Source organism: Streptopelia decaocto (genome assembly GCF_964273445.1).
Source record: "Streptopelia decaocto genome assembly, chromosome: 9".
Lineage (NCBI taxonomy): Eukaryota > Metazoa > Chordata > Aves > Columbiformes > Columbidae > Streptopelia > Streptopelia decaocto.
In genome coordinates this window covers 17,729,444-17,751,845 of record NC_138664.1, presented here as the reverse complement: position 1 = coordinate 17,751,845, position 22,402 = coordinate 17,729,444, and the positions used below count along the sequence as shown (strand labels likewise).

The window sequence follows — 22,402 nt, the reverse complement described above, 5'->3', positions numbered from 1 at the left end:
GGTCCCCACCCCACTCCCGACGGGAGGGGAAACTGAGTCACGGCGGGGAGGGGGGCACGGCTTCTGTCCGGTAGGGGCACGGAGCCTCCTCGCCGCCAGGGGGCGCTGCGTGGCGCCCGCGGCACCACCTCTCCCAGCCGGGCGGAAGTACGTCATGACGCGGCGGGCGTGGGGCGCGCGTTGCCATGGAGGAGCTGAGCGCGGCGCTGGCGGCTGGTGTGGCCTTGGCAGCGCCCAACAGCCCCGCGGCCCCGCACCCCCGTCTGGCCGCATACAAGCCCCGCGGCGGCCCGGGGCAGGCTGAGCGCCGCCAGCGACTCCTCCGCCTCCAGAGAGAGTGAGCTCGGCTGGGGCTGGGCAGCGGGAGGCCGGAGGGGGGCGGGTGGGCCTGTGCTGGGCCTGCCGGGCGGCGCGGGGCCCGGGGTGTGGGGAGCGGGGCTGGTCTGCCTGCCGCACAGGGCGAGCCGGGCTCCTTCCTCTCCCCAGGAGGCGGCTGGACTACGTGAACCATGCCAGGAGGCTGGCAGAGGACGACTGGGCTGGGCTGGAGAGTGAGGGCGAGGACAAGGAGGGGGAAGATGTGGAGGAAGAAGAGATGGACGTGGACACTGGCAAGAAGCTGCCCAAGCGCTATGCCAATCAGGTGCGGGGCTGCCTGTCTCCCTGGGTGGGGAGTGAGTGTGAACGCGGGGTGGTGGATGTGGGGTGCAGAGCAGGCATTGGGATGGCAGCGCTGGCGCTGACCTGTCCTGCGTGGCTTGGTGCTCAGGGAGGAATTGCGCCTCAGTTCTGCCTCCCAGACACGGTGCATACCAATGGAGGATGGGTGGAGATGGGTTGCCTGTGTGCTTTGAGAAATTTCAACTCAGCTGGTAGTGTTTGTATCCTATTGTGCAGCACTTGATTTCCATTTCTGCCCATGTCTGGGACACTGGGAAGGAAGGGAAACCTCGGCTGGTGGGTTTTATTAGCCTTGGCTGCCATATTGGTCCTAAAAGACATAGAACATTTCAGGTGATTATAGCCAGGCAATCCCTGAAGAGGTCAACTTGTTTCTAAGCTCTGCCATGTATTTATAAACAAATAAAGTGCTGGAGTGGGGACCAAGGTATGAGGGTGTTCATGCGAGGGTTATGAGCCCCATGCCGTGGTGTGACGCTTAGCAGCTGGGAAGCAACAGAAAGACCTGGGGGAGAGTCTGTTATGCAAGTTGGTTGAGGAGAAGGAGGGAGCCCCTTTGGTGCTGCAATGCAGGTTGCCTTTGCAGTATGCAGTGCAGCTCTAGAAGCCAAGTCAAAACCTTCTTGCTGTCAATTTTCCATAACTTTGGGACCATTGCTGCTAACTGCTTTTCTTTTTTTCTCCCCTGTCTGTCTGTCTCCATAGCTGATGCTGTCTGAATGGCTGGTTGATGTCCCCTTGGATCTGGAGCAGGAATGGGTTGTTGTGGTGTGTCCCGTCGGGAAAAGGGCACTAGTTGTGGCATCCAGGGTAAGCAGCAGCAGTGGTGATGTCTCACCAGCTGGTAAAGGACCTGTACATGTTTCCCAACCAACACAAGACTGGTCTGTGTGTCTTGCTTGACTTCTTTTTCCTCTCCTGTTTCTTCACAGGGCTCAACAGCAGCTTACACCAAGAGTGGATTCTGTGTCAATAGGTTTCCTTCCCTGCTGCCAGGCGGGAACCGGCACAATTCAACGAGCGAGAAAGGTGACAGTCTGAGGAGGTATTTGGGATAGAGAGAAGGGAATAGGCTGCCGCTCCCCGTGTGTGCGCCAGCAGACTCAGTGCTGCCCCTGCAGCTCACACGAGCCCCACGGCTGTGCTGGGGGTGGTTTCAGGCCTATTTGCATATCTCTGGGGGTAACTAGACGTGGACAATCTCAGATACCTTTATACTAGATAAAAACATATTTTAATTAGCTACCTGCTTAACTGACACTCTTAAGCCTCAACATCCTCTGTCATCTGACAGCTGTGTGCAGTGTGGTCTTTCTTAATACCTCTTGCAGTTGCTTTCCTTCCCTGAGGAGGCGTTACTGTTTGATAAATGCCACTTTCTGAAACAGGCCCTTGCTTGCTGTGCTTCTGGATGGTAACTTTGTAGCCTTGTTGGACTCCTCAGGCTAAAGGCTTTTTGTGGTCGCACACCTTGTTAGTGGAACGGGGTCCCTCTGCACCTCACAGCTTTACAACAGGGCAGGCTTAAGGCGGGAGAGATTTCACCTGGCTGTTGCCCATTGGGTTGGGCAGTGTCTGGAGTGTGTCTGGAGCTCGCTGTGTTTGTGTGTGCAGTGTACTGCATCTTGGACTGCATCTACAACGAGGCAGCGCAGACGTACTATATCCTCGATGTGATGTGCTGGAGGGGACACCCCGTTTATGACTGTCAGGTACTGAATCTGCCCCTCCGTGCTGCCCTACCCTCCCTTTTCTGCCCTGATCTGCGAGCTGCTGTGCAGCCAACACTGGGCTTAAGCTCCCATGCAGTAGCCCCTGTGCAGCTTGCGGGCTGCTGGAATAATGGGGTACATCTTTTAGGGTACATGGGAAAATGGCAGAGTTTGGGGTGTTGGCTGGTTCCGCAGGTAAAGCGGAGTTGGTAAATCTCCTGGGTGAGGGCAGAGGAATGGAGATGCTCGGCGGGTGCCGATCGATGATGCGTGGTGGGTAGTCGCTAAGTCTCTGCCTCCTTTCACAGACCGACTTCAGATTCTTCTGGCTCTTCTCAAAGATCCAAGAGGAGGAAGGGCTGGGAGAGAAAAGCAGGATTAATCCAGTAAGTTCTTTTGTACTGGGAGGAGAAGGAGGGTGGGGGGTAAAGCTCTTCTGTTCAGCAGGCTTCAGCACTTTCTTTCACAAGCGGAAGCTTTCTTCTTTTTTTCTCCCCCCTCACAGATCAGGCTTCAAAGTGTACTTCTGATGAAACGGGATGCTATGTTCAGGATGTAAATAGAACCACTGAGTATTGTAAATGAGTGTGGGTTTGTGTTGGTTTTTTTTTTCCTCAGCCAAAGTGCTGAGGGAGATCGGATTGCAGTGTATCAGCTAACTTCCATGCTGTTTTTAGCTTTCCCTTGAAACGGAATGGAAAACTAGTGTGGTTTCTACAAGGGGGAACATTGGTCGGCAGTGGGACTACAATGGGATTTATTCTTGTGGAGTCTTGTGGGCTCGCAAGGCAAGCGGAAAGGCTTGGAAAGCTTTAGCCTTCCCTCCTGCTTAAACTAATAATTGAAATTGTGGGGATGGATGCTGGATTGCCACCTGGAGTCCCTGCTGAGCAAGGTTAAAAACTCTTCCTTTGAAGACTTAGACATGGAGGTCAGACCTAAAACACACAGCAGCTTGGAAAGTGATTTTTGGCGGTGAACATAAGAGATTTGGCATCCTGACTTATAGGGCAGGTTTTGCAAAGTGGGACCTGATGGCTGCGTGCCTCCTGTGTGTGCTCAGACACAGTGAAGCAGAGCAGCTCCTGTGGGTTGAGCAGATTGATCATGAATATGGATGACCGCTCCTCTGCCAGCAGCAAGGGTATCTGTATTTGAAGAACATCCTGCTCTGACTCCAACAAGAATATCCAGAAGACAACTACCTAATGAAGGGGGGTCGTTTCAGCTTCCATTTCCTGGGTGGAAAGATTTGCTTGGCTGAGCCAGCAGCCTGGAGCAGACGACTGTCTGCTTTGCATCCTGCACAGAGGTCATCACTTTCTATTTTGGTTAAAAGAGCATCTCAGGGTCAGGTCTCCTGAAAACTCCTCCCTGCAGTCTTAGATGCTTGGAAAAAATGGTATCAGGAGCCTGTGGGAGCTGTGCACTGTGTCTCTGCCATCGGCATCTCTGATTTTTGCGCTGATTTTTGGAGGTTTTCACGCAGGCATACCCAGTTACTCTAGTGGGCTCTGACTGACACTGCAGGACAGCTTGATCCTGTCATTTTGTCTCTAGATCTGGGGTTTGCTTACAAATTGCTGTTCTGAATCGCATCAGAGATCTGTCCGTCCCAATAACCCATAGTAATCACAGAGACCAGTCGCTATAGATAGAGTAAGAAACTGGGGGTGCCTGTCGTGTTCTCTCTGACTTCATCAGCCAGTGGTTGTACCCAGCCCACGGAGTTAATGGCCACCAGGGCACTGCCTTTCAGGAGCTGGTTTAATCCTCTTTTGAGCCTGTTCGTGCAGGAAGGCCAGCAGTTTAATGATGTGGTCCCTGCTTGAGATCTCTCTGGTTACTTTATCTGACACCTGTCCCTCACCCTTTCCCTCTCATGCTGGATCTTGCACTGGGGGAAACCCTTCTGTCTCAGCTGCCTCCACACCAGTGCTTGATTCGGTGACTTGTTCCACTTTAGGCCATACTGTTGTCTCTACTAATCCTTTCTTACTCTTTCAGTTCAAATTTGTGGGCCTGCAGAACTTCCCCTGCTCCTCGGACAGCCTGTGTGAGGTGCTGGCTATGGACTTCCCCTTTGAGGTGAGAACACGCAGGTGGTGCCTGGACTTCAGCCTTGGAGGGAGTGCTGGGAGAGAGACAGTGCTGGGAGAGGGGTGCAGCAGGTGTTAGCGATGTGTGCCTGGGGCGTGCAGCTGGGGACAGGTGGCTGGGAGGGGTTCAGATGAGTCTGTCCTCCTGCGACTGCTACTGGATCTTGTGGAGGGGTGAGTGTGAGTTTGGCTTTTTGCTTTGGTACAGAGCCAGCAGCTTCCTGCCTTTGGCTCCTGCTGCTCTCTCTCAGGTGGCCATTCCCCCAGCAAGAGTGGCTGAACAGGACACCTGCGTTTTCTTCAGCAGCTTCAGAAGTCAGGGTCGTTGTGCTGTTCAGCCCTCTCTGTTGAGAAGGACAGGACTGGCAACTTGATGTGCTGCCCACTTCAGCTCCGTGTGGTTGTGAGCAGCGAGTCAGAGGCCTTTGTGAAATGGCTCAGGCTGCTTTTGGCTGCCCTGGCTGACTTGGCACTGAAGCAGAAGAGTCTGGAGGAGGTGGTGGCATTCCAGCACAGCGTCAGTGACAAACATCTGGGAGCCAGAAGCTGCGGCAGTTCCTGCAGAGTGCCCAGTTTCAGCCCGAGGTCAGGAACAGCCTATACAGCGGTTGTTTGTCCCGCTAAGCCAAAAGCCATGTTAATTTGACTGTGCCTCTTGTGCTTTCCTGGCCCAAATTAGCGATTAACGTAAGAGCAGGTTTAAATTTAAGGGACGCTAATTTGGCTGTGAGGGCTGACTTTGCTTGTCAAAGCCAGGACAGTCATTAGAGCCGGAAAGTCCCGGCCTTTTGCTGGTCAGTGCCAGACCCCACTCTGGGGAATGTTGAGAAGACATCCCAGGTTTCCTCCAGCTAACTTCCTCAATTACAAATGCTTTGTGAAACAGTGATTCCCGTCTTTGCTGCAGAAAGCTTCATTCCTTCCTGAGGCATCTGCTCCCATGAGAAAAGGCTGAGGAGTATTACCCTGCTGTGGTCAGAGCAGAATCATTTGAGCCTGCGAAGGAGACTGTTGTGAAGTGCCGTGGGAGGGAGATGGAGTTTCTCAGTATCTCCCTCGTAATCCCGCTGTGATTTGCCCCCTGGTTTCTCTGATACGTTGGGGTGTGACCCCAACAAATGAAACGTGGTGTCATTTGCCTCAAAGCAGCCGGTAACCCCACAGAAACTGTGGTGCCGCTTCCAGGAATGAAGGAAACAGTGGGTCTCTTTGTGATGTGCCGCAAGAGGGAGCCCAAGAAGTCCCGGTAAATAGCTTCCACCAACAGCACGTAATGAAAGAAACTTTGCAGAAGGCAAAATAGAGCTTCGCTGTAGGTAGTGAAGTATCACCGAGGTGTCCTCAGGCGTGGGCCCAGCATCTTGTGAGCCTTATGAGGATCTTGTGCATGTGGTGGCAACAGACATGGTCAGTCCTTTCAGATCTGGGTCTTCAGAGTCAATCTGTAAACTTGGAGTTAGGACCTGATCTGCTATATTCAGTGGAAACTTTTTTTCCGCTGAATTCAGTGGACTTCGAATCCATTGGCTGGCACTGAATTTGAAATGTGTTTTGAAGTGGATCGTAAGAGCTACTACTGTCCTACTCACAGATTCGAGTAAAACAATGTTCAGGTTTTCACAAAGGCAGGGGGAGCCAAAATCTCAGAGAAACTCCGGTGTGAAGGAATAAACATACTGTTAAGCACCTAAAATCTGAAAAGCATGGCTGTGAAACATGAAGTCCTGCCAGGCCGGTTTCTCATCACGTTCGGTTGTTTAGGGACAGTGTCAGCCCTTACTCTGATGTGGCTGGTGTCAGTGTGATGACTCAGGGTGGGGACCCAGCCAACGAATTAAATAAACTGGAAGGAATATGGGAGTTGCAGTAACTTAAGAGAAATCAGGGGCAGGAAGAATATGACTTAACTCTCTACCAGGCTGAACTCCTTTGAATTCTCCAGCTTGGGGAAGATCTTTGGAACAATCTGGAAGGCAGAAGCCTTTCCAGGATCTGTTCTTTACCAAAACATTCCTGTGGGTGCCGGAGAATCCCTGTTGCTCATCACGTGCTCTGCACCCACAGGAATGGGCTGGATGTGGTGCCGGGGTGCTAGAGAATCTGGCTCTTCCCAAGCCTTCCCGCAAGGCATGGGAGGGAGAAGCTTTGTGCTTTATATATCCAGAGGATTACACAAGCTCATCACAATGTTTACTGGTCTGGTTTTATGTTTTCCTAGCACAGGAATCTCCCTTTTTCTGGAATTATTTTGCAAGATCTTAACAGTGACTGAAAATTGTGGACAGAGGAGCACAAGCTCTCTCCTTTCTGCCGGAGGTTAGCATCTGTGGAGCAGAGACGGATGGGTGCTGCTCTTTGCTCAGCTTGGCTCACAGTCCAGCGTGGCAGCAGATATTGCCTTGATCTGCTTGGTTCCTCCGTGCCTCGCCTCGCTGCCAATATAGGTGCCATTCTGATTTATATATTCTGGGGGCCGTAGGCTCAGGGAGGGGTCTGGGGGCAATTCCGCCTGAAGTGGGCTCTTTTTCTGATCTGCCCACTCAGCCACTCTTACTTGTAGGCAAATGGCCATTTCGGAGCTTGCGAGGCTGAGCTAAGAGCAGCACCACCTCCAGCGTTAGGCTGGCAGCAGGATCTGACCTTCGGGAAGCGCAGGCAGAGGAGGTGAAAATCCCTTAGCGTGGCAGGGAAGCGGGGAAAACATCAGCCAGCTGCAGTATTGCAGAGTGTGGAAATAGCAGCACAAGAGTTCAGGCCTCAACCTTCAAAGTCCTGAGTGCCCTTAACTGTCATTGATTGCTGGAGAAGTTCTCTCTTGGGAAACATGAAGAATTTATTTTGCATAAGCCAGCTGAAAGAGCTGTAGCAGCGTTACGAATCAGGGCTCCTTGGCGTCACGCGCTCTGACTAATTACTCTCCAAATGTATTATTTAAAATAACCTTAATCCAATAAAGTGGCCTTTCTGTGTGCTGCCTTGTTCAGAAACCTGATGACTTTTCTGCAGAACAAGATCATAGCAACCAGAGGAAAAGTGCTGGTCTGTGCCGACATCAGGCTGAAATCATTTGCCTTTGATAATTTAAAGCCATCCGGCAGTTGCTGGGCTTGTGCTGATCTTTCAGGTCGGGAGCTCTGCAGGTTTCTTCTTTCCCTTCCGCTATTTATTGCACTGCTTGAGGGGAAAAATGATCCAGCTGGTGGTTTTGGCTTGTAAATGGAGAGCGGTGCTGTCGTCTGGCACTGTCATCCACCTGCAAAAGCCTGCGGCTCTGGCCTTTCATTCACTCTCTCTCCTCTTTACAGGTCGATGGGCTTCTCTTCTATCACAAGCAAACCCACTACACCCCCGGCAGCACCCCGCTGGTGGGCTGGCTCCGGCCCTACATGGTACCCGAAATCCTCGGGCTTGCCGTGCCTGCCACTGTGCTCACTGCAAAACCAGACTACGCTGGGCGTCAGCTCCAGCAGATCATTGAGAGCAAGAAAAGTAAAAAACTGGCAGCAGAAAAGGGTCAGCTGAGCAGCGTGGTGGCTGCAAGGAATGGACATTATGAGCTGGAACACTTGTCTACCCCTCAGCCAGCAAACTCTCTGGAGGGCCAGGATGGAGCAGTGAGCCAGATGGAGAATTAGGCTGGTGGGACAGACTGGTTGGGTAAGGAGAAAGCAAAAGGTTCCCCGCTGCTCACTGTCACTCGCGCTTCTGGAGAGGGGCAAAGGTAATGATAGGATGGTTTCATTTAAAGGGCACAAAAGTGGAATATCTTGTTCCAAGTGCAACTGGACTTTTATTTTTTTGGTTGCCAGGGCTTTTGTGAGGCCCTAACAGGATCGTCTGGTTCTTTGCTGAGCCAGTCTCGTGTTGGGAAACAAAATTATCTGTCCCCACACTGCAGGGTTCCCGGTTCGCCTCCTGACCCTGCTTCTGTTAAAGCCTCTGGCAAAGCTCCAGCATAGGAACAGGGCTCAGGCCCCCGATGTGCAGCTGCTGCTCGGAACCCTGGCCCCTACGGCAGCTCCGGCCCTGGAAATCAGGGCATTTCAGCCTTTGATCCAGCTGTTTGCTCAGGCCTTCTCAATGAAGAGTTTTGTGGTCAAGCTCCTTCTGGTAGCAAAAAGTTTGCAGCAGGCTGCTGTAAATCCAAAGGCTGAGCTTTCTACACCCACGTGTTACTGAGAAAAACTAAATTTCCTTGCATCGCAGCAGGCCGTGCCTCCCAGCACAGCTTTGTGCAGCGCCAGCCTGTGCTGGAGGCTTTTCTCAGTAGGGGGAGGAAGGAATGGTTTCGCTCTGAAAAACGCTAGCATTGATTGTGCCAAATAAAAGGTTTCTCAGAAAGACAAATTCTTGAGCGTCTTCCTGCTACCTAAGGGTGGATGCGTGCTGTGCCTCCCAAATAGGGATTGAAAAACTGGTTACAGCACTAACTGGAGCAGAGGAAATGCTTGTGAGGGTTTGATTCTCTTCTGCACACTGAGGTGCTTCGCTCGCTCCCCACTGCTGCCCCTTTTATCCCAGCCCAAGCCTGCTTTGTGAGCACCAGCTGCTGCTTTTCCCCAGTTTTAGCAGGGACGAAAGGATTGTACTCACCATCCCCAGGTTGTTTTGCAGAGGGAGATTAAAAGGCCAGAGTGGGGCTGCTCTCGCCACAGAGGGGGCAGATGAAACATCAGGCTACATGCAGCGTGGAGACATCTGTCTGTCTCTGAAAATGCCCCCAGAGGAGAGCCTGGGCCCAGGAGCAGATCCTGAGAGAGGGGGTGGCTGCCTGCAGATAGCGGGGACACTTGTATCCTGCCCTCACACCCCCCATTTTTTCCCAGAAAAACACTTGTTTCTGTGCCAAGCATGCGGGCTGTGTGTGATCATCTGTCTGTGCAGCAGCTATTGATACCAGCAGGAACTGGCCTAAGTGGGGCTGGAGCTGGAGCTGGCTGTGGGAGGGGGCTGGCCTGGGCTCCCCCTCCCCGGGGGTGAGGAAACAGCACCCCGGCTCCACAACACTTGCATGCGGCCAAGCGTGCCTCAGGCTTTTTTAAACGGCTGCTTACTCTATTAGTATTTTTATTTTTTTAGCATATGAAGCAACTGGCCCGCGGGAAGAGGATAAACACCTGGGCTGCCTTGTCCTCCCTGTCCCTCGAAGGCTCAGGGCTGCTCTGGCTGGCAAAGGGCCGCAGGGAGAGCCCCGGGCCAGGAGACCGCATCCAGCCTCTTATCAGCATAGTTTTCCTTCCGTCAGGCAATTAAACCCGGAGGTGGGCATCTGGATAGAAGATTTGTGCATCCCTCAGGGCAGAGAAAGCTGCAGCTCAGGTTACTGCCTCCCTGCTGCCCTCCAGCAGCCTTCCAAGGTCCTCCAGCCCCGGGAAGCGAGTGGGCAGGAGAGAAAACGCAGCTGAAGAGGAGCTGCCTTCAGCTGCGTCCTCTGGTCGGAGGAGAGCGAGAGGGAAGCAACCGGAGCTTTCCACCGGCTCCAGATCATGCCGCATAGTTTCCCTTTTAAAAGCATGAGCTGGGCTGGAGAAATAAATATTTGTGTTATAATTCCTGTTGGAAACCAAAGGCCGTGTTTGGAGAGAGGGTGTTAAACGGAAGTAACCGGGGCCAACGCAGTTTGTTGCTGTGACTGTTTTATTTGCTGGGTGTGATCCCGCTCCCAGCTGTTCCCTGCCCAGCTCCCAACTGGAACAGGCGGCACAGTCGGTGGTGACTGAGAATGGGTCATCCCCCCGGGGCTTAAACTTAGTCTGGGACAGGAGCTCAACCTGTAGATGTGGCCTGGAAGCTCTGGAGGAAAGACAGACAGCCCGTGAACCTGCATCCAGCTCAGGGCTCAGCTTCTTCCCTCTGTCCTTTCTTCCATTTTCTCCGAGTTAGGTGCAAAGGCTTTGGCTGTGGGCACGTTGCCAACACAGTCCTCAGCTCAACAAAATGTCCCCCTGTCCCAGGGCCTGGCTTTTTGGTAAGGCTGCTCCCCTGGGTCCCTGCTCCTTCCCAGCAGCCCCTCCAGAGGAGCATCGTGACTTTCCATCCAGGTGCTGACATCTGCACCCAGCGCTCTGGGGATCGCAGAGGAGGGAGAGCAAAGAAACGGCTGGGAACGCCGGCTGCCGGTGCGGGCTGCCCGCAGGGGAAGCCTGGAGTACCGGGAAGGGAGGATGGTGCTGCCGGGAAGGCCGGCGAGCGAGGCTGCAGCAGCGGGGCGCTCCGGAGAGCTGAGCCCTGGGGCCGGCGGCCCGCTCCCGGCCCGGGGTCGCTGCTCGCAGGGCTTGAGGGGTACAGCACATATTCAGAATTAACCAAAGACTGATTTTGGGCCGCGGGGAGCTTTGCTCGGCGGTGGGCTCACACAAATACACAGCACAGCCTTTGGTTTTCTCCGAGGTCCCTGTAAGCCTGGCTGCGAAGGTGTCCCAGGCGGGAGGGCAGAGCACGGGGGGTTCCAGACGCCCCCTTCCAGCGCTGCCCCTTGCTCGCCTCCCCGCTGCCCGTCCCTCCGCCGCAGGCAGCGCGGGGGATGCCAGGCAGGGCTGCAACCGGAGCTGGGGGATCCCGGGAACGCGCCGCGGGCAGAGCCAGCCCGGGGCGGGGAGGGGCCGGGCCGGCTTCGGCGGCTCCATCCCGGCAGCTGCCGCCCCCCGCCGGGCCGGGCTTCCTGTCCCCCGCCTCCCCCTGGCCGCCCGCCCGCCGGGCCGGCCCGGCCCAGCCGCGGGAGGGGAGGGGGCTGCGGGCGCTTCCTGCCGCCGCCCCCGCCGGGGCAGAGCGGAGCGGGGCGGGAGCTCAGCCCGGCCCAGCCCAGCCGAGCCGCGCTTTCCCGGGGCCAGCCAAACTTCCCGGGGGGCTGCGAGATATAGATATTTTTTTTTTCTTTAATTTATTTTAAATTTTTCGGTACTCTCGGCGGGGACCCCGGGGCGGAGCCACCCTCGCCGAGCCTGCGGCGACCGGGAGGGGCCCGTGCCCGCAGCGCCGCCGGCCCCCGGGGATGGGCTCCGGCGGAGCGCCCGCCGCTTAGCCCGGCCCGGCGGGGCCAGCGGGGCCGCGCAGCATGGCCGCGGAGCTCAGCGCCGAGGAGGAGCAGGTAGGTCCCGCGGCTCCCCCTCCGCGCAGCCGGGCTGGGCTGGGCAGCACCCCGTGCGCTGTCCCCCCTCCCCATTACTTGTGTCCCCCATTTGCAGCGCTGTTTTTTTCCCAGCGAGGCGGTTCTCCCCGAGGAAAGCCCTATCTGCAACCCCCCTCCCCCCAAACCAGCACAGCCCCCAACCCGCACAGTTCCCCATCTCCATAGGGCTGCTCGCACGGTGCGCACCCCAAAGGCCTTTGCCGGGCCTGTGCCGTGGGTGTCAGGGCGAGCAGGGATGCTGCAGCGTGGCGTTGGGGTCATACCCCCCCAAACTGGCGTGTCCCCCCTCTCCTGCCGGGCCTCCCCGCCGTGGGCAGGCTGGCGTGGGGATGCGTGTGCACGCGCTTCCCACGCCCCAGGCCTCCCGTGACGTCCCGGCTTCCTCCGCCGGCCTTGCGTCACCGCGGGAGGATGTTGCTGGGCTCGGGGAGCGGGGCCGATAACCCAGCTGGGGCGCATGGGATGGCGAGAGCAGCCTCTGGCTCTCCCCTCCTTCATCCTCGTCCCCGGGGATGCCCACCTGGCTCTGCATCCGCTGCATGGGGACATGGAGCCTGGGAGCTGGGACCAGAGGCTGCCTCCAATCCGGGGTCCCCCCTGCCCCACGGCGATGCTCAGGCTGTCTGAGGGCACAGCATCACATCCGCCACCTTGCTGGCCTTGGGGGCTGCAGTGTGAAGGCGAAAGGGGCCAGGTGGTCAGTTTTCTGTTTGGTTGTTGGCTTTTCTTTTTCAAAACATCCTTTATTTTTACGGGAGGGTTTTAGGAGGGTGGGTACAGAGACCTTAGGTTCCCAAACCTCCCGTGTCCCCGCAGGGAGTGCTCACCCAGAGCTGGAAGAGTCTCCCACGGCCCGTGCTGCTGCTCGGGAAGTGCAGCTCTCACGGGCTCTCTCCTCCACCACACCTCCCTGTTATCAGCACTGCTCCGGTACTGCCATCTCCAGGGTAATAAAATCTCAAGGAGTGGGGTTGTTCATGCCCCATGTCCCCGCAGGTGCCTGTGATTTGCATTTCCCATGTCAAAGAGGGGGCAGAGCTTCCAGCAAAGGGGGCTTTAGAAGACCCTGCTCCAGCAGGGAGGCTTGGTTTGCAGCGTGTTCCAGGAGGGGGATCTAAGGTGTTTGGTTTGTGCATGAATATCAGAGGGAGAAGATGAGGAGATACTTGCAGTAATGTTCCAGGTTTGGATCTTCAGACTGGGGTGGGAAAGGCTGCCCTCAGTGGCTTGGGAGTCAAATAGTGGAAGTTTCTCTCTTTTCATCGGTAAGTGCTGGTTGGGGTGGGGACATCCCCTTCCTGTCACCCCCTTGTCCTCCTTGGGACCATCAGGATTTCTTCCATTTGCTCTGCTCTCGCCCATTACTGACAGCTGGGGGGGAATTCACCCCCCTCCTTTCCCTGCCAGCCTCGGGATGTCTGCTGCTCCGCGGGACCCCCACAGTTCCCTCCCCAGCCTATCCCAGAGGGACCAAACCAATTTTCCTTGGGGGTTTTCAGCCCAACCACAATTTTCATGGGACTTATTTCCGTCCCCGGGTTTAAGGAGGAGGCTGGGTTTGCTGCCTGGGGGAGGAGGGCTCAAAGAGCCCCTGTGTTGCTGCGGTGGTGGCTTTGTCACCACCCTGCCCTGGCGCAGCGAAGCAGGGACTTCGATGACGCCAGCGCTCCAAAGACCAGCATTGTTCAAAGCGCCCTGCCGCAGACCATTTTGCTGCCGTCACTTGCAGAAATGGGTCTTTTTTCTGCAAATCTTTCCTCTCTGTTTGCCGGGAGTGATGTTCTTGTGGCTCTGGGTTGTGGGCCCTGCAAAGCCAGTGCTGCTTCTCAGGGGTCTACCCCGTTGCAGAAAAAAAAGCCAGCGTCCCTCGTGATGGGTGCTGGAAATGGGATCATGTGAAGTGCGATGGCTTAGATGCTGAGGAAGGAGACCTGATCCTCTCCCTACCGCCGCTGTGCCCCTTGGGGTGCTCCTCCCATCATCCCAAGGTGTCCTTCCCATCATCCCAGGGCGTATTTCCCATCTCAAGTCCATCCAGGGGCAGCGGGAGTGTGCCTGGAGCTTGCCTGCATACCCTGTACTTGCTGGGGAAGGGGCATCTCTGCTGTTATTTTGCATTTGCATCTCCAGCCCAGCCCCAGCATTTGGGCAGCCGGGGGCCCCGGCTGGTGGCAGATCCAGCCCAATTCTGTGAGTTCCCTCCTGACCATTCTGCAGGGCTCTGATACCCAGCTAGGGAGCTTCTGGCTGTGGTATGCTGGAGTCTGGGCTGGCCCTTGGCGGCTGACAGTAGCCCAGTGACCCAGTACTCCTTCCAAAACCGCCTCCTGTGATGCCAGGCCAGCTGCGGAGACCCCTCGGAGGAGCTGAGCCCCTTCGGCTCATCCCGTGAGAGGCGCTCGCTGCCGCCGCCAGGCCTTGTGCCCCCGATAAACCCTGGCCCTTCCCTTCCTCTGGTCGGAAGTCATTAACGCCAACGAGCTTTTCTGGCTGAATAGCTCCTGGTAACTCCTCCATGACATCCAACACCGCCGCCTGCCCGCGCTCCCTGCTCTGGGAGCCAGCCTTCAGTGCTCGCTGTCCCTCCTCCTCCTCACGCTCTCATCACCATCCTCCACTCTTGTGAGGATGGAAATTACTCCCGTCTGAGGTGTCTGGGTGGGAGTGGGGCATGTCAGGGACATCCCCCATCCTGCCCGCATCCTTTGACTGGGAGGCTGGGCCGTGCTGCCCCATGTCCCTTGGGGCTCCTGCGTGGGACAGGGGGTCACTGCAGCAGAAAGAAAAACTGCTTCGCTTTGCATGGGACCCTCGTGGACTGAGCCCTTCTCCTCTGATCCTCTGCGGCCGTGTGAAACCAGCCTGACTGGGTGAGCTGGTCTGTGTCCGGTAGCACATTGAAGCGTCAGCTCTCGGTGCCGGTCCTGCTCGTTACCTGTGTCCTCATGGCTGGGTTCACCGCTCCACGGCGGAGCCGCAGCCCTGGGAAGCTGCTGCCAGGCTGCCGTGTCTGAGTGGGAGTTTGCCACCTGTGAAATCCTCCTTTTGCTCCCCCTCTCCCTTCTGTGAGTCTCCCCCAGCCCTAAGGCCATTTTTCCAATGCCAGCTCTCCTACCACTTGCTCCCTCCCCACTGCCCTTACCCTTTCCCAGTACCTCGCACACAACTCCCCGCTTCACCCGAGGAGCTGCAGGGTTTGCCAAGTGCTGCTCATCCCTGCCCGTGCCCTCAGGACCACGTAGCTCCCACCGTGAGCAGGGATGCTCCTCAGGCACTCCTCCTCCTCCCACCCCATCTCACTACATGGCCCTCGTCTCTCCCGCAGGCGACCAAGCAGTTCCTGGAGGAGATCAACAAGTGGACGGGCCAGTACAATGTGTCCCCGCTCTCCTGGAATGTGGCTGTCAAGTTCCTCATGGCCCGCAAGTTCGACGTCCTGCGGGCCATCGAGCTCTTCCACTCCTACCGGGTAAGCAAGGCCGGGTCAGCCTGGTTGAGGCTTTCTGTGCTGTGAGAGATCTCTGGTCCAAGCACAACCCTCCCTTTGCTTTTTTTCCTTTTTCCCACTACCCTATGTGTTTGATCCAGATGGAAAATCCTTTTTCAGCCAAGGCAAGTCACCATGGAGATGTTGCCGACCCCAATTCCCTCCCCTCTGCTGAGAGTGGGGTGTGTACCTGCAGAGCATCCCCCCATTTATAACAGATATATATAGAGAGATATATATATATGTATATATACACCTTTCCCATCCTGATTTTGCAAAGCTGCTCTTCTTCCCATGCTGGAAAACGGTGCTGTGGAGCAGAGGTTTCCCTGGCAGGGGCTTCCCACAGAGGGCTGGGTGCCCCATGGGGACATGATGGGGCCGGGGTGCCCATGGTGACACCGGCTCCCTGCCCACAGGAGACACGGCTGAAGGAGGGAATCGTGAAGCTGAAGCCGCACGAGGAGCCGCTGCGCTCAGAGCTGCTCAGCGGCAAGTTCACCATCCTGGTAGGTGGGGACGTGACCCCCCAAATTACCCCAGCCTGGTGGCTTATCCCAGCTCCACTCCGCGCGGGCAGCCTCGGGTGCTGCGGGGACCTGACCTTGTTTCCTCACCAGAGCGTGCGGGACCCCTCGGGAGCCTCCATCGCCCTCTTCACGGCCAAGCTGCACCACCCCAGCAAGAGCGTGCAGCACGTGGTGCTCCAGGCGCTCTTCTACCTGCTGGACCGTGCGGTGGAGAGGTGAGCAGGGACATCGTGACCGATGGTGGCAGGTCCGTGGGGAGCCCCATCCCTCCCGGGGCAAGGGGAGGTGCCGCTGCATGCGGAGGTTTTGATTAAGTTTCTCCCAAAGGCTTTGCGGGGAAAAGAGGTGCCGTCGCTGCTGTGAATGTGAATCCCTGAAGGTGAAATTGTGGCTGCAGCTGTCTGTGAGCCTCCTGTCTCTAGTTAGGGGAGAGAAGGGGTCACAGCTCCCCATGGTGTGAAATTCCCTGTCTTCCGCCGCTGTGAACTCCAGCCAGTCATCCTCATGGAGGCATTCGGCAAGGAAAACAAATCCCCTGAGCCAGGCTTTTTGCAGCCTTTCCCTGCCCACATCCAGGACTCGGTTTAGCAAAGCCCCCAATTCCTGCAGAAGACGGCCCTGCCGCCGGCGAGACGCAACGTGAGCCCTGCCAAAAATATAAACCTGGGACATCCCATTCATCCTCCTGGGCTCTTTCCATTTCTGAACTTACCCATCACAGGCGGTGCAGCTGAGACAGGCTTAAGACACGAGCCAGGCTTAAATAAAGGTTGTAGGAAGAGGTGGTGGGGCAGCTGGGAAATGCAGAAGCGAGCTTTGGGTCTGTGAGTCCTTCTGGAAGCACAGAAGGGGATTTTTTGGGGTCAGCAGGCTGAGGATGAGGTCAGCATGGGCAGGAGCTGAGCAGCTGGATGTTGCAGGGTTGATGTTGCTCTTTGCCTTCTCTCAGCTTTGAAACCCAGAGGAACGGGCTGGTGTTCATCTACGACATGGCAGGGTCGCAGTACACCAACTTCGAACTGGACCTCAGCAAGAAGATCCTCAACCTACTGAAGGTAATGGCCAGGGGTGACCTGGTGTCTGGGGATGTCACACGGGCCACTCGCTTACCAAGTACATGAAGTCCTGTGGTTTTGGCATAAATTTTCGTGGCTGCCCATGTCTCGGCTGCGGATCAGCGGCTGCAGCCCGGCAGGACCTCGGGAGGGCGCTGGGAGCTGCGGTGTCCCGCGGGTGGGGGATCAGCTGTCCCTGCGCTGGATTCCTCTCACAGCTGCTGGCAGCGCTGCTGGGAAAACAGATGCAAATTATTTTTCAATCGTGCTGGCATTTTGTGCCTCCTCCCTTCTCTGGAAAAAAAAAAAGAAATAACAGTAAATATTGGCCGGGTGTCTTCTCTGCACAATCCCAGCTCCTGGGTTTACCTCTCCCACGCGGAGCCAAACCCTCTGCCTGCCTAATTCCAAGGAAATAATTTGTTTCCATATCAGAACATAAAAATATGCAGGGCCGTGGGCTGCCGGCTGTGTGCAAGGCACACTTCGATGTGGCATTGCCACCTCACGGTCCCTTTGGTCGTCACCTCTGCTGGGACATGTCCCCCGCCCGGCAGCGTGGGTCTGACCCCCTCCTACCTGCAGGGCGCCTTCCCAGCTCGGCTCAAGAAGGTTTTCATCGTGGGAGCGCCCATGTGGTTCCGCGTGCCCTACTCCATCATCAGCCTGCTGCTCAAGGAGAAGCTGCGGGAGCGGGTGAGCGGGGACCCCTCGGCGGGGAGGGCTGAGCCTGTTTTCCTTTTGGGACAGGGTGGTGCTTGTGTCCCCCGGCCACATCCGCTGGAAGCTGCTGATCCCAAATCTGTGGGAAACGGAGGCTTTCTCAGCCTCTTTAGCTGGGGCCAACCTATTTTCGGTATTTTCAGCAAATATCTTGAGCCCCTTTTGAAATCACCTACGGTTTCTTCCTCTGCGGTGAGGCTGCCAGCAGCAGCAGAAAGCGGAGGCGATGATAAGTGATTAAAAGGAAAGGAAACCTCAGCTGAGCACGTAGGAGAAAAGGGAAACTTAAATACCTGCATTCAGGCCCTATCTGGCAAAGCCAAAAATACCTGAAAGAGTATGCTCAGCATCAACCATGCTGCTGATAGAGCCCGTTTCCAGCCCAGTGCCTCCCTGAGCTGGACTTTGCCCCTCTGTCTTTGGGAGGAGCTCAGATCTGCTTGCAAATTCAGAGCTGGATGTCTGTGTGGGGTATATGGGGGGCCAGCCCCTGCCCCACTGCTGACGTTCCCCTGAGTACCCTCCCAGGGCAGGGGAGGAATGGGAAGCCCCTGGTGCTGTTGGGAGAAAACTTGGGGCTCCATCAGGATCATGCCAGACTTGGCATCCCTGTCCGTGTCCTCAGCAAACCCTCTCCATCCTTCTGGGAGTCACCCCTGCTCCTCCTCTTCCTCCCGCAGGTGCAGATGGTGAAGATGTCAGAGCTGAAGGAGCACCTGCCCCGGGAGTGTCTGCCCGAGTACCTCGGGGGGTCCCTCAAGCTGGACCCTCTGAGCTGGAACTGCCGGTTCCTGCCCCAGCAGAACGGGCACCCCGACCCCCTGGACGAGCTCATCCTGGTGCCGCTGGTGGCCCCCAAAGATAATGGCTCTGTCCACGTCCCCGGGCCCAAGTCCCTCACCCTCCAGGAGCTGCTGGATCACGTCAGCCGCAAGCAGAAGCGGGGCATCTACGAAGAGTACGAAGATATTCGGCGCAGGAGCCCGGCCGGCACCTTCGTCTGCTCTTTGTGAGTTTTGGGGAAGGAGTTGGGTGCGGGCCAGCGTGGGGGTCCCCTCTCTTACTCCAAAAACGCTGGGTCCTCCCTCTCCCTGCACTTCTGCTGCTCGGTGGTGGCCTCTTTGGGGTGCAGTGCTTTGGGTTGGCAGGAGGGAGCTGCATAGGGGACAGCAGGGACAAGGACCTGGCCGGGACTCTGCTTCCTGAGGCTTTGGCCAGGCGATGGCAGCAGAGCCCAGGCTCCAGGCGCCAGAGTCTTGTGCGGAGGGAGGGATGCTGCCTTTCCCTTCCCGCCTGGAAAACATCCCTGCTTCCCTTTCCCGCCTGCCTCGCCTCCCAGGGCACCCTACAACCAGGAGAAGAACCGGTATGGGGATGTGCCCTGCCTGGACCAAACCCGAGTCAAGCTGGCCAAGCCGTACAGCCGCCCAGAGGTGAGCCAGCCCGGGATAGACACTTGGGGTCCCACCTGGAGCCATCCCAGCCATGGGGCTCCCGAGGGCTCATGCTGTCCTGCTTTTCCCTCCCCAGCTGACCGACTACATCAACGCGAGCTTCATGGATGGCTACAAGCAGAGGAACGCATACATCGGGACGCAGGGTATGGCCCCGAGCTGCTGAGGGGTCGTTTGGCTGCTGATGCACGTGTGGGCTTCACCTCCCTGCCCGGCAGCAGCCAGGGGCTGTGGAGGGGGAGGCACTGCCTGGCAAGTCCTTCCCGTCTCTGGGTGGATTTACTCCTCTCTGAGTGGATTTACTTACTCCCCTCCTGGTACCCAGCTGAGAGGGAGCAGATTTTTTCCTGGAAGAGGGCAAGTGGGTCTGTCCTCCTTCAGCTGCCTCCCACAAACGGGGTCCTGAGCAGACCCCTGCTAGCAGCCTCCTCCTGCCCCTGCCTCCAGCCCCTGGCTTTGCCCCACAAGCATCTGCCTGAGGACGAAGCAGCACAGAGCAGAGAGGAGGGATCAGGTTTTTGGCTGATGCGCGGGCTATTCCCACAGGGCCTCTGGAAAACACCTACGGTGACTTCTGGCGCATGGTATGGGAGCAAAACATCCTGGTGATCGTGATGACGACCCGGTGAGTGCCCTGGGCAGGGCACTGCCCTGTTTTTCTTTGCAAAATGTTGGCTGAGCAGCGCTGTGTTCTCTGCAGTGGCCCTGCAGCCACAGTGCCACCCAGAGCCCTGCAGGGTGGGGATACCACATCAGGGGTGGGCCACGGGACATGGGGCATGGTCTTAGCAAGGTGAGGAGGACATCACCAGCTTGTCCTTCTGCTCCCAGGCTGGAGGAGGGAGGCAGGAGAAAGTGTGGCCAGTACTGGCCCCTGGAGAAGGATTTCCAGGTGTGCTTCGGGGCCCTGACCATCACCAACCTGGGCATGGAGAACCTCAACCATTACAAGAAAACCATCCTGGAGATCCACAGCTCAGAGGTGTGTGGCCGCAGGGGGAGGCACAGGGGTGCCAGAGGTTCTCTGTGGCAAGGGGCAGAGGAGGGGAGAGGGTCTAACCCCTCTGCTTTCCCCACAGACCAGGGAGCGGCGGCTGGTGTCCCATTTCCAGTACCTGAGCTGGCCAGACTATGGCGTCCCCTCCTCCGCTGCCACCCTCATTGACTTCTTGGGGGCCGTGAAGCAGCAGCAGAGGGTGGCAGTCAGCGCCCTGGGACCTCGTTTCAAGGGTCACCCGGGGGGACCCCCAATTGTGGTGCACTGCAGTGCTGGCATTGGCAGGACGGGTAAGGGGTGACCCCACTGCTTGGGTGGAGGTTTTTGGGGTGAGGGGGCAAGTCCAGCCTCCCCCTGGGGCATTTCCATCCCCAGGTGCCTATGGCTGACCGGGGCTGCATGTCCCCAGGAGTTGCTGTGGAAGCTGGGGTGTCTCTGCCTTGCCTGTGGTCTCGTGCAGCGGGGCAAGCAGGGGGCAGTGATGGCTCTTGGGTGGCTGACAGCATCCCCGTCGTTGTCCCCAAGGTACCTTCTGTGCGCTGGACATCTGCCTGTCCCAGCTGCAGGACGTGGGCACGCTGAACATCTACCAGACAGTGCTGCGCATGCGGACCCAGCGCGCCTTCAGCATCCAGACCCCCGAGCAGTATTACTTCTGTTACACCGCCATCCTCGAGCACGCCCAGCGCCAGGGCCTCCTGCTCCCCAACCACAGCCGCGCCGCCCAGGAGAGGAGCTCACCGGGACACTGAGACCCGCCACCTCCCCACGGAACCCGCTTCCCGTCCTCCCGGGGCCCACCGGGACGCGGCAGAGCTGTCGGGGCAGCGGTGCTGGAGCAGGCAGCTGCCCGTCCTCGGCCATCAGCACCGCCATGGAACTGTGCCTTATTCAAACCAAACAGTGGTGGAGGACGTGGTGGGAAGGGGCTCTCGCTCCTCCCTGCAGTATTTCTGCTGGGGGTTCAGTTGTTCGGGGAGGTGGTTTTTCTTCTTTTGGAGCTGTGTTGTTTGTTTGTTTTTAATTTTTTTGTTGTTGTTGTTGTTGGGACCATCTAAAGTGTATCTAGAGAATGGGCTTTGCAAAGCCCAAGTTAAATGTATTTCCAGTCCTGGCCTGGGGTTAGGAAGAGGCACCTACTTCAGTCTTACCTGCCACTACGTCTGTGTGTCCGTACGTATGTGTGTGTGTGATATATCCTCACTGTGCCCAACCACGGCTATTATATAGATACATATATACAAGCACCTGCTTTAGCAGCTCCTGTGGGTCCCTGCTCTCCTTCGTCTCACTGCTGTGATCCCTGGGATGATGAGGTTGGTCATGGCTCTGTCTTGTCTTCACCCCCACCCCCTTTTTGTCCGCTGTCCTGCCCCTCGTGGGCAGCCCTGAGACCCGGTACCCGCTGCTGTGCCCATCCCACAGGATGCTCGGCTGCATCTCCTCCTTGTCTCATCTTCCCCATCCTCGTCTCTTGCTGGGAGAGGGGCAGCTCTGATCCCAGGGGGAGGATCTCTGGAGGATTTTGGTTGGGGGGTGAGGGGCTCACCAGTATGCCCTGCTCCTTGGGGCGCAGCCACGGGAGTCACTAGGTACGAGATGACAGGGACGGGGACCAACCAGTTGTCTGGCTTTCCCGAGCTGGCAGTGGGGACCTGGCTCTGCGGTGAGTCACGGGCTGCAAAGGCGCTGAGGAAAAAGCCAAAACCCTCGGGAGGTGCTGAGCTGACCTCGGGGAGCAGCACCCACTGGGACACCACCCCGGTCCGACACCACCCCGGCCTCCCCCTGTGCTGCCTGGGAAGCCGGGACCCACGGTGCCTGGGCCCCCATGACTTTATACTGTAATAAGCTCTTTGAATGTGTATATTCTTATTTTTTTTATAATCTGTGGGGGTGTTTTGGTTTTTTGTTTATTTCTGTTTTGGGTGGGTTTTTTTTGTATTTAACATTAACTTGATCCAAGCCAGAGCCAGAAGTATTTGTAAATGTTCCTATTTTGCTCTTGTTCAGAGAAACATTTTTTGTTATTACTTTTGGGGGTTTTGTTTTGTTTTTATTTGTATCAACATATATAAATATACTACCAGTGACCGGTCCTCTTAGCTCTTGTGGTGGAGTTGGTCAGGGGCAGGAGTTCAGGGCTTTGCCTACCCCACAGTCCCCATCCTTGGGGGGACACTGACCTGCCACAGCCCCCCCAGCATTTTGGGGACAGAGGGATGGAAGCGGAGATTAAAGGAATGGAGTTGTTGAGCACTTCTGGTGTTATTTCCATGGCAGGTACTAAAAAAACAGCATTAAAAACCAACCAACCAAACACATTGAAATATGTTTTGCTTTTCAACTCTCCGAGATCAGCCTTTCAGGGGTTTTGGACTTTAAATGTGAGGTTTTGGGATTTTTAACTAGTCTGGTGGCTTTTCACAGACAAATGACAGCAGAAGATGGGGCAGAGGATTTTTTTAGCTGCCTCCACCCCTTGGGGAGGATTAACCTGGAGAAAACTGAGCTTAGGTGAAGCGGAGAGGGAGG

At 56.7% G+C, this 22,402-nt stretch overlaps 2 protein-coding genes across 3 annotated transcripts in view; one reads left to right on the top strand and one right to left on the bottom strand.

Annotated features, from left to right (window-relative positions):
- Positions 1-22,402, bottom strand: part of COMMD4 (COMM domain containing 4) — a 107,552-nt gene that overhangs the window by 35,008 nt on the left and 50,142 nt on the right. The window lies entirely within an intron of this gene.
- Positions 172-21,965, top strand: LOC309443722 (tyrosine-protein phosphatase non-receptor type 9-like). Of its 2 annotated transcripts, XM_082060937.1 has the most exons (19): positions 172-337; positions 487-643; positions 1,387-1,491; positions 1,614-1,710; positions 2,296-2,393; positions 2,702-2,779; positions 4,401-4,481; positions 14,947-15,090; positions 15,528-15,617; positions 15,729-15,853; positions 16,588-16,693; positions 17,279-17,389; positions 18,097-18,425; positions 18,756-18,849; positions 18,947-19,016; positions 19,417-19,495; positions 19,702-19,852; positions 19,950-20,157; positions 20,393-21,965. In XM_082060937.1, the coding sequence occupies exons 1-19, from the start codon at positions 186-188 to the stop codon at positions 20,617-20,619; spliced, it is 2,502 nt and encodes an 833-aa protein (XP_081917063.1). In that variant the 5' UTR covers positions 172-185; the 3' UTR covers positions 20,620-21,965. The 2 variants fall into 2 exon arrangements, with proteins under 2 accessions (XP_081917063.1, XP_081917062.1); XM_082060936.1 differs by lacking the exons at positions 172-337; positions 487-643; positions 1,387-1,491; ... (2 more) ...; positions 2,702-2,779; positions 4,401-4,481 and adding an exon at positions 11,228-11,579.